The following is a 10,436-nucleotide window of genomic DNA, read 5'->3' on the forward strand; positions in this document are numbered from 1 at the left end:
GTAATTCCAAAGAAATTTCAAAGAGGTAACTTATTAATTATCACCTAATTACCATGAAATTTGTAGACCTGTAAAATGAAGTGTTACCTAAATATAGTCATGGTTACATGATATATTCCATAATTCTACAGTCTGGTACCACTGACCCAGTGTTTACAATTTTAAAGCGTTCTACCTAGATTTCAGAAGTGGCAGACAAAAAAAATGAGTGGCTAGTAGAAATGTTCAGTGACCTGCCACAGCGGCAGGTGAGGAAAAAGGTTAATTTCAGACCCTGAGTACAGGTATAATATTTGAGTTTGAGAATGAATAATTGTACTGTGTTTTGCTATGCAAGTGGCTTGGCTCCCATAGCCTACATTATTATGCTGTATTGACCTGGCAACAGTATGGAACGTCTATGAAAATAACTAAGTACATTTGCTCAAGTATTGTACTTAAATACAGTTTTGATCTATTTCTACTTTACTTGAGTATTTCCAATTGATGCTACTACTGCTACTATTATACCTTCTTTACAGGAGAAACTTTGACTGGTCATGGGATGAAAAGCACATATGTCTAATCAATCCTCATTTCAACATAATATGAAACCAAATAACAATAATTGGAAAATAATAATTGCAGATTTATTTACATGTTTTTCAAGAAGATAAAGATGCTACAACATTTTCAGGTAATGTGTTCTAAAGTTGATAAAAAAAAAAAACAGTTCAGCTATTAAATGTGATAAGTGATAGTAAGCTTGTTGTTTCGTTTATAGTATATATCCCTGGTTACAAGTGCACTACTCTCCACACATCGACTCCTAATCTGATTAATTGCAGTTTATCACATGTATTTATTATTACAGTGGATATTGATAAAGAGAATACCATGTCTGGTCTTTTAATAAATAGAGGCAGCAATCTACTTAGTGTATTTTCATCATAAAATGATAGCTTTCAAGTTACTAATATGTTCTGAAGCTACTTCACAACCATTGCCTTCACACAGAGAGAAAAATGTTAAATAACAGAACAGATCCAAGTAGTGGAGCATAAAAAAAAAAGAGGTATATTCACAGTAAAGTGTTTGTTTTCAAGCCTGTCCTGGGATCAGTCTTGATAAACAAAGGAAACCAAGTGCACTGATATTTGAGATCTGGCTCAGTAATCAAGATGAGTGACAGTCAGTGCCAATTTACACACACTCAGAAGTTCTGTACAGGTTTGCGTTGGGTGTAGGCTCTCAGTCAGGACCAGGAGTGGTTTCCTCCGCTCTTTGCACTTCTGATTGGTTGTCTGCTGCCTTCTGCGGGGGGGAGTGGGACTGTGCTGTTTTGTTCGGTGATACTGGTGAGGAGGGCTGTGGTGTTTCTGTTCTATCACTGATCACCTCCTCCGCCTCCTCCTCCCTCTGCTGTACAGAGGAGAGGTACTGCTCCAGTAGGCTGCAGTCTGCGCTGTCCACACCGTCGCTAACACCGGCAAAGCCGCTGTGAACGGGGCTCAGCGCTCGCACCGTCTTCAGAGAGTCTGCTGTCCCACTGCTCAGGAAGCTGTCCTCCTGCGCCGCTGCCTCCTGATCGCGTGTTGACTGGAAGCCGGAGTCTGGGAACGAGAGGTCTGTGCTGGGTGGGTTCGTCGTGTTGGATGTAAAAGGCGGGGCGGCCACGCATAGTCCAGGAGATGAGATCTGAGGCGGCGTGACAGCCTGACTAATGCTAGCCAGCTGCTGCTCCACAGACTGCTTCCACTGCTGCATAGACTGGAGCTACAAGGAGAACACAGGGAAAGTGTTAAACTAATGAGGCAGCCAATAACATACAATTTTAAGATGTATCATCTCTGGAAAACCATTTTTAGCAATGCTAGCAGCATGATGGTACAGTCAGTCTGTCAGTTGATTAGTTGGTCCGGCCACCACTTGGTCCACACTGAAATATCTCAACTACTATTAGATGGATTGCGATGATAAATGACAACTTCAATCACTGACCTGTTTCCACAGAAACTTTACAGCTTCCTCTTGAACCAGCCTTTGTAACCTCTCTTCTTCATACTGTTGCTGCACCCTGCAAACAAATCCCATTGTTATCTATTAGTAATCTTTGTAACCATATAGAATATTTGTTAAAGTACAATCATTCTCATAGAAAATAAACAATGCTGATGGTCAGTCACTTACCTGTCCAACGTCCCAGACAGGTAGAGGATGTGTTCTTGCATCCTGCGCAGGCGGATTTCACTGCGCACCTCTCTGGCCATGGGGTGACAACAGCGAGTGTGCTGTCCCCTCCACCATGATTGTATTTTAACCGCTGCCCTGTCTGTTTCCATCACACTTAATTTACTGGCACACACACCAACTTTTTCCTGCTGGGAGGCTTCTTTCATCTCTGCTTCACCGGAGTCAGAAAATGCTTCCAGATCATTTTGTGGTGTGCTAACTCTGACGCCTAGTGATTCAGCTGTTGTGGCTGCACCAGAAATAACTTCCTCTTCAAGACCCATATCTTGCTTATGCACTGGAAGTGAATGATGATGTGTCTTGTTTGTGCTGTGCTTCTTGGGCTGCGCTGGCCGCATTGGAGCCAGGGAATCGGGTTCAAATGTCTCTGTCTCGTCCTCGCTGTCAGAGTGGGTTGTTTGTGGCTCCAGATGGGATGTGAAGGGGAGAAAGGTGGACTCTGAGGAGAGCATGCTGCCGTTGAGTTTTTCCTCATCTGTCTGCACATCCTCCAAATAGATGTGCTCCTTTCTGAGCCTTGGGCTGCGAACCACCGGCAGTGATGGGTGGGCAGAATCACAGCTCATCCAGGTGTTAAACTGAACAACTGGCTCTGTACAAAAGTAGGCACACCAAACAGTTAAAATTGTGAAAAAGAAAGCTCTGCATCACAACTACTTAGAGAGACAAAGGATCCTACCAGTCTCCCGGACTGATGGAGCAGCAGCTGGTGTAGGTGTGCTGATTTGCTTCACCTCTCTGGCTTCCCCCTGTGGGACTGGATGTGAGGGACTGTGCCTCTCCACATCTAGCCGAGTTGGACGAGGAGGGCTGGGACAGCCTCCTCTGTTCGCCTCTAACAGCTGCCTCTGGTGAAACCTGAGAGACAAAAATGTCAGTGCAAACATGAAGTCATTCAAGTAAATGTTTTCCATTAATTAATAGGGATGTATGGCAGGGTTATCATGACCACGAAGTGAGTATTGGATGACAGTCTTTGGGCTTCTCTGTGGTGTCATGATTTTTGAGCTTCATGTTGTGTAGCCGTACTGCTAAATTCAGATTTATACCTTTGTTTGCTGAGGATCTTCTCCAGTTTGGCGTCTTCTGCCGTCTCCAGTGCCGGCGATGACGTCAGAGGACAGACATTGGCCAGGTACTGAACCAGCTGAACATGCTGACCTGGTCGATATGAACGTCCTTTTCCCTGACTGTAGAGCCACTCTGCTTTGAGACTGCAATTGTGACAAATATACACAGTAAATAAGAGATTCAAACATTTGGTATAGTATTCCTGCATTAATCTTAACTAGCTAATTGTAACAGCATTGGAATGTACGCACCCTTCTTTCTGTGATACTACATAGCCGTCCAGGACCTTTAGGCTCAGACACCAACTCATGACATACGGCCGATAATCAAAACCTGGCAATGAGGGAGTTGCCATAACGCAAGGGTTGCTCATAACGGACAGCTGCTCCAGTTCATGGAGAGGTGTCAGGTATGACGCCTATGGATGGAATAATCAGAAGAAAGTCGGTCAATTATAATTAGCCTCGCTATAATTTAAATGGAAATCAGTGCTGCTGTATCAAGTAGGAGAAAAGATAATTACTTCATTAAGATCCCTTATCTCATTTTCTGCCAGGGAGAGAATGGATAAATGGGCAGGTAGGTGAGCAGGAATAGTACGAAGTGTTGTAATGCTGTTTCCATGGAGTAACAGTGTCTGCAAAATTGCCAGAAAAGTCATTAAAGACACATAAATGAATACTGACACAATAACTGTACATTATTAAATCGTCATGTTTTTGTGTTTAGGCTCGCTTTTAACCTCAGAGGCTCCAGCCAGCGCTCACCTTTAATGACACCAGTTTAGTCACATCACCAATGGTAGATATATTATTGTCAGACAGATCCAAGTGTTGGAGGGAAACACAGTTGTTGAGTTGCTCTATGACCTGTATAAATGAGTATACAGTCGGTTAGCATATCAACACATGGGCAGAGACTAATGGTTTCATCTATGCAATGACATTTTTGTAAATAAATGTGATTTATCAGTAACGTATGTGAGAATCTGTCCTCTCCTCACCTTAATATTGTTCCCAGACAGGTTGAGCCATTTGAGGTGTGGCAGATCTCTGAGCCCCTCGATGTATCCAATACTGTTATTGGGAAGATTGAGGACGGTCAACTCTGTTAGCCGAGAGACGCCCATCATTCGCACCAGACGGTTACTGGCTACAGAAAGCTAAAGGGAAAAGACAATGATTTATCAAAAGGGATTAAATCAGCAAAAGTCATCAGTGATTATGCCTATAAGCCTGTAATCAAAGGGCGGGAAAACTTAGCTCAAAGGGTTTAATTACCTGCTGAAGGCCTGGGCTCCTTTCCAGATGGTCCAGTTTCATTATGTGGTTACGGTCCAGGATGAGAGTGTGAGTGTCCTCGGTGCAGGTGAAACTCTGGTCCAGCTTTTGCATACCCCGGGCTGAAAGATCCACCACAGGTCCTTGTAGGAGCCAAGAAGGGTGGAGATTAAACAGACTGGAAAAACCACAATAACTGTCTTTTTGCTAATCACCATGGCTACATATCACACAAGAGCTTAAAGCATACAAGCAGTATACACCTGCAGTAAAGCTGAGGGTAGATAGACACCACTCATTTATTTACACATAAAAGGTCAGTTTACTGTGATCAAGGTTATCTCGAGTTAGGCTTCTTGTAGCTCTACTGCAGGTGTATACTGCTTGTATGCAGGTGTATACTGCTTGTATGCTGACAGGAAGCCTGTGTAATAAACTGGGAGTTTGAAGGTGTTTCTGAAGCTTGGCTGGTATAGAGACTAAAAGATAACCTAAAGCATCTCATTAACACAACACTAGATTAGTTGGCACACTACAACGTAATCCAGAGGATTGACACATGATGTTTTGATCTGCATCCTCTGACACACTTGCTGTTATAATAACGTTAGGTAGCTGCAGGACTCTGGAGGCTGGACTGATGCATGCTAGGCTAGCTAACGTTAGCTGGTTGGTAATAAGCACACAATGACTACAGTTGAACTGATCCATCCCTGTCCGTCTGACCAAAAACAACCATAGAGACACTTACCAGCATTTGCATCTAACTGTATATCTGATACACCCATCCTGCCGCCTCAGGCAACACCTAACTAGCCTAGCTAACAACTCTACTGTACCAGCTACTAGCTACAGACTGTGACGTGAAGCGTCTGTCGCTTGTCAACGGTTTAACCGAAGGGGGTTCTGGGAAACGAAGTTCAAACAAGATGCCTCGCTCGTTACGGAGTGGCGTCTTTGTGAATTGAAAAGACTACAATTATCGTCGTTTCCGGTCTGGTTGTTGTAAAGAAAGAAAAAAAGAAACGCTTGTGAATAACGTTAACGACCAATAATTTATGGTAACTTTTTTTTAAAAATTTAATATTAAAATGTTCTTGAGTAATCTCTTTATTATAATTTTATTTATTTATTTATTATTATTTTATTTTATTTTAAACCACAAAGTAAGTTCCCGCTCGCTGATTCGCTCGCTAGGCAACCGTCAGATTGTGACGTCAACCTTGTGATGAAGTATTCATTTTGATTAAACTATTTTTTACAATATAAAAAATAATTTATATGTGTATGTTGCGCGTAGAGTATCAACAACACTTCAACCGACTGAAAAAATATTTACTGTTTTATTAGTTCATAAATATCGATTTGGAGTGTCACAATTCCGTTTCCGCCACCGTCATCTCTCTTTCCGGTTTTGTGCCCCTCTCGTAGCCATCATGAAGTGAGTGAACAGAATACTATCAAACGCCATCTGAACGCTTAATTAAACATTATAACCATGTTAACTACGTTAAGAGTAAATGTGTACACTCTTCTTTTAGTGATGCCTTAAATTTGTCGTTTACAGGGTCGAGTTGTGCAGTTTCAGCGGGTATAAGATATACCCCGGCCATGGCCGCCGATACGCCAGGATAGACGGAAAGGTAACCATGCCACTCCACACCGGTTACCATGCCACCCGTAACACTGGTTAACGGCTGCTCTGGCTCTATACACGCTGTGAAGGACACTTGACGGATTACATGTGGTGTTCGCTGTCTTATTAGCCTATTGTAGGTGTTAATAACAAGCATCTGTCTCCGGAATAGGCCCAGTCGGCTCCATTGAATGCTAACATTAGCTGCTAACATAAACTGATAGCACCACAAGATAGTATGTTTCAATCAGTGCACTGCCTTTTAGCCGCACCATGATATTTGACTTCTCTATTGTTGTTTTCGCCACGTTGCGGTGCTTTGGCAATGTTGACAACATACACATGTCACTGTTTCAAGTAGCTAGTTTGATGTCTAGCTAACTTGTTGTGTCAGGAGCAGACAGGTCTTCATGATTCACTTGAATAGCATGTTGAGTTCACAGATCACTCTGTGTAATACATCTTTGGTTTTCCAGCTCTAATGGCTGTGTGTAAAATCACTCCTCATATATAATATATAGTTAACTATATTAACATGGCACTGTTATGTTTAATTGTACCTTCAAAAGTATAGTATAGTACCTGAAGACAATGGAGTAGAAGTGCTGCTGGGTCTCTGTGGTGATCACATACAGGTGCTCTTTGGATCCTTCAGGTGTATTGGGCTCATTCAGTCTTGTGAAGGGTTCATTGCATGGGTGGAAAAAAGTACAAAATGCAAGTCTCCCTCAAAAATAATCCAAGGCACACTGTAGTGTTTGAACAAAATTAAAATGCCTTTATTTTACATGGCAATAATTGTTTAAAATGACCAATGCATTGCGACCAACTCAGGTCTTCATCAGGGTCACTGTCACAGTGACAGTGACCATGATGAAAACCTATTAGGTCATATTAAACAATTATTGCCATGTAAAATAAAGGCATTTTAATTTTGTTCAAACACTACAGTGTGCCTGGGATTATAGTATAGTACCTTAAAAAATTCTCACAATTGACCAAAAGTATTGTTTATGACACGTACACTACTTTCTGTCAACAATCCCACAATGCAACCTTTTATAGATGCAAAAATTGCACCCGTCAGTGATGTTGCAAAATAACGATGATCCACATGTGTCTGAAATCTCAATTTACTGCACATTACAGAGTAAACTTGTGAGTGTCTTATTATATAAGGATTTGTAGATTAGTAATCAGATGGTGCGATTTCCTGTCTTCGTTAGGTGTTCCAGTTTCTGAACGCCAAATGTGAGTCTGCCTTCCTCGCCAAGAGGAACCCCAGACAGATCAACTGGACTGTGCTGTACAGACGCAAGCACAAGAAGGGCCAGTCTGTAAGTAAAAAGTTGTACTGTCTGTGTTTATAGTGTCCAGGTGTTGTGATGGGCTGTAAGGCTTAATTGCTGTACTGTGGATAAAGCTGTTAATATCTGCTTTTAAAAGTAGTATTTGTTAGTCAATCAATTATTGTCTGGTGCAGATATTTGGCTATGAATTTGAAATCTAAACTTCTGTTTTGCAGTATGTGCTTATTATGATGTTGCTTATTACAGCTGCAAAAATGGCACTACTGTCTTGAGTGTGTTTAACTAGTCCATTGCATATGTTGTAGGACTTATGTAAAAGCCCTGCTAACATGCCATCATAGTAGGTAATACAGAGGGAATTGGTTTTGCCTTCACAAAACCATATTGATGGATCTGTACTTGTATTGAGACTATTCATTTGGCTGCGGGTGGACGGTGTGCACGGTATAAGTCTGTGTTATGTGCTGTTGCCTGACTGCGTTTTGCAGGCTGGGCAGCAGTGCTCACTCCACACCTGCAGCCATAGAGCAACTGGAGATCATAGTACTGGTCCTTGACGTCTGTATTGACATCTCACCATTGGCCAGCCTCCAAATTCTCCTACATGCTACAATACTTCTCACCTGTAACTGTATGATTCCATTACAGCTAGTACTTGTACAGTGCCAGCATTTCAGGGATACTGCAGAACTTGATTTGGTTTAAAATTGCAAAAAAAATTAAGTAGAATGGGTGAAATCCATCCACTATTACTCTACTATTATCCACTAATTTGGACCACTATAACTTCCTCAGTAATCAGCATTTTTGTAGCTTGCTTAGATGGGGAGAAGTCACCATAATGTACCGGAAAGTTTACGTGTGTTGGCACCTGCTTAGTGGGTAATAAAGGGGACAGTGAAAGTCAACATTTGGCCTTGTTTTTTTTTTTTAAGGGTCACAACTTTTGAAACGTTTATGATTACAACTGTCTCTGCGAGACTGCAGCTCATGTCTTTGGAAAATTTCTTCCATAAATGTGGTTCAGTTGAAAGTTCTTATTTTAAAGTTGTATTTGGAAAAAATTTAAATAAACACACTGTAAGCGACTGATTATGTAGGATACTCTTTATCCATTCTCATTCAGTGAACAGAGGGTTTGGGCTGGTTTGGACATGTTTCTGATGTGGGTCTGTAGAGCATATTGTGCTACAAATAAACTAAGGTTTCTTCATCATGTGTTTTCAACAGGAAGAGGTGGCAAAGAAGCGTACCCGCCGTGCAGTAAAATTCCAGAGGGCCATCACTGGGGCCTCCCTGGCTGAGATCATGGCCAAGAGGAACCAGAAGCCAGAGGTCCGCAAGGCCCAGAGGGAGCAGGCTATTAGGTGAGGACACAAACCGTACCGTTCTATGAATTGATTTTTGGATCTTTTTGTTTTTTAATCCAGTTTCTTGGTTGCTCCTGATTCAGGCTGATTCACGCAAACATCGACAGGTTTTAGAAGGAGAGACATTATGCACTTAAAATTGTGGGATTTTAGTCTAATTTTCGTTGGCCATCTCAGTGGGTAGCGGACCACAGCTTGTCTTTCAAAGAGTCTAATCTTGCAACTAGTTTTCACCATGAAATTCAGGACAACGTCAATTTTGAATCAATTCAGTCAAGAAGACCAATCTGATCACGTGGGTTGCTGTATTTGAAAACTAGTGAATATCATCAATCACTAATTAAATGGGTGATAAATTAAGTTGTACTGTACACCTGCCTAGTCTACGTTTTGTATTCATATTTTAAGTGAAAAATTTAGGAGAAATGATATACGTATAGCAAATCTGACAAGGTTAATGGCATATCCCAACACTGGCTCTTTGTTTTGGCTAATATCTACAGCATAACATGTACATAACGGTCTTAATTTGGACTGTTGATACAACTTGTCAGGGTTGGAAATTGTAAGACTATTTACCATAACTTTTTTTTACCAAGGTACATATCCCTAAATATCTTTTCAGATGTATTAAGCCAACGTGCAAATCAATGAGCAGGACTGCTATATGGCTATAATGAATTTTATAAAACGTCTGCATCAATGTGACACATCGCTGTAGTTATTTTAATTAGTAATAGTTGCTCAATACATTTATTTTTTTTCAGGTATGTTTTTGTCAAAATATGATTACATAATAGCACAAAGATGACCGAGTGTTTTATCCTTATCATCCTCTGCTACTTGTCAAGTTTGGCTGATTGTTGCCCTTTTTTTCTCTCAGAGCTGCCAAGGAGGTCAAGAAGGCAAAGCAGGCGTCCAAGAAGCCCACTGCAACTGCAAGTGCAAAGGTAAAATCTCAAGTTGTACAGAAGAGTAGTGTTTTGTTTTATAGTTCACCAATATTAAATCTGAGATGCTACGTTGTATACATGTAATTAATATTCTAGTTAAGATTACTATTTGTGCCATTTGTAAATAAAAAACTCTTTTCTTTACCCTTAATCACAAAAGACTGAAGTGTGCTCTGTTAAGGAGCTTTGTGTAGTTAAATAATGTCAACTGCCTGCTCTGTAGTATTCACTGGATTATTAAGTAACTTCATTGTCGGTTTTAAATTGTGATATGTAACTATTTAATGTATTTCTTCTGCAGACGGCATCCAAGACTGCAGCGAAACCCAAGATCGCTAAGCCCATGAAGATCAGCGCACCCCGCGTTGGTGGAAAACGCTAAGCCTGACTCGTCGTTTAGGGTTGTGAATAAAACATTTTGATTGACCAACATTTGTCTGATTTGTAATTTGATAACAATACAATGCTGCAGCAAGATCATATTGAAAACTGCATCAAAGCCATGCTAATATATCTAATGAACTTGGAGAACTGGCAGCTTTTGAGTGAAAGTGGATTTTTACTAGAAAGAAGGGGCTTTTTAT

The 10,436-nt window shown here is 41.0% G+C and overlaps 2 protein-coding genes and 1 non-coding gene across 3 annotated transcripts; 2 read left to right on the plus strand and 1 right to left on the minus strand.

Moving 5' to 3' along the window:
• Nucleotides 1-607: 607 nt before the first annotated feature.
• Nucleotides 608-5,505, minus strand: cep97 (centrosomal protein 97). Its single transcript, XM_074658950.1, has 11 exons — nucleotides 5,335-5,505; nucleotides 4,584-4,726; nucleotides 4,307-4,465; nucleotides 4,071-4,172; nucleotides 3,827-3,940; nucleotides 3,555-3,721; nucleotides 3,282-3,446; nucleotides 2,912-3,090; nucleotides 2,170-2,824; nucleotides 1,981-2,056; nucleotides 608-1,755 (listed from the first exon to the last, which is right to left on the minus strand). Exons 1-11 carry the CDS (start codon nucleotides 5,369-5,371, stop codon nucleotides 1,231-1,233), a joined length of 2,322 nt encoding a protein of 773 aa, XP_074515051.1. The 5' UTR covers nucleotides 5,372-5,505; the 3' UTR covers nucleotides 608-1,230.
• A 396-nt stretch (nucleotides 5,506-5,901) lies between these two features.
• Nucleotides 5,902-10,284, plus strand: rpl24 (ribosomal protein L24). Its single transcript, XM_074658951.1, has 6 exons — nucleotides 5,902-6,024; nucleotides 6,151-6,226; nucleotides 7,446-7,556; nucleotides 8,760-8,896; nucleotides 9,783-9,849; nucleotides 10,154-10,284. Exons 1-6 carry the CDS (start codon nucleotides 6,020-6,022, stop codon nucleotides 10,232-10,234), a joined length of 477 nt encoding a protein of 158 aa, XP_074515052.1. The 5' UTR covers nucleotides 5,902-6,019; the 3' UTR covers nucleotides 10,235-10,284.
• Nucleotides 7,957-8,137, plus strand: LOC141782935 (small nucleolar RNA SNORA23). Its single transcript, XR_012597189.1, has one exon. It is a non-coding gene; the product is annotated as a small nucleolar RNA SNORA23 (small nucleolar RNA).
• Nucleotides 10,285-10,436: the final 152 nt, after the last annotated feature.

Source organism: Sebastes fasciatus, chromosome 14, assembly GCF_043250625.1.
Source record: "Sebastes fasciatus isolate fSebFas1 chromosome 14, fSebFas1.pri, whole genome shotgun sequence".
Lineage (NCBI taxonomy): Eukaryota > Metazoa > Chordata > Actinopteri > Perciformes > Sebastidae > Sebastes > Sebastes fasciatus.

Excerpts from the sequence above, each read along its gene's own strand:
- cep97 (XM_074658950.1), bottom strand. The coding sequence starts at position 5,371 with ATGGGTGTATCAGATATACAGTTAGATGCAAATGCTG. Across the intron at positions 3,941-4,070 it reads CTAAACTGGTGTCATTAAAG|ACACTGTTACTCCATGGAAA; the intron begins GTGAGCGCTGGC and ends GCAATTTTGCAG. Across the intron at positions 2,057-2,169 it reads CTGTCTGGGACGTTGGACAG|GGTGCAGCAACAGTATGAAG; the intron begins GTAAGTGACTGA and ends ATTTGTTTGCAG.
- rpl24 (XM_074658951.1), top strand. Across the intron at positions 6,227-7,445 it reads ACGCCAGGATAGACGGAAAG|GTGTTCCAGTTTCTGAACGC; the intron begins GTAACCATGCCA and ends TGTCTTCGTTAG. Across the intron at positions 8,897-9,782 it reads CAGAGGGAGCAGGCTATTAG|AGCTGCCAAGGAGGTCAAGA; the intron begins GTGAGGACACAA and ends TTTTTCTCTCAG.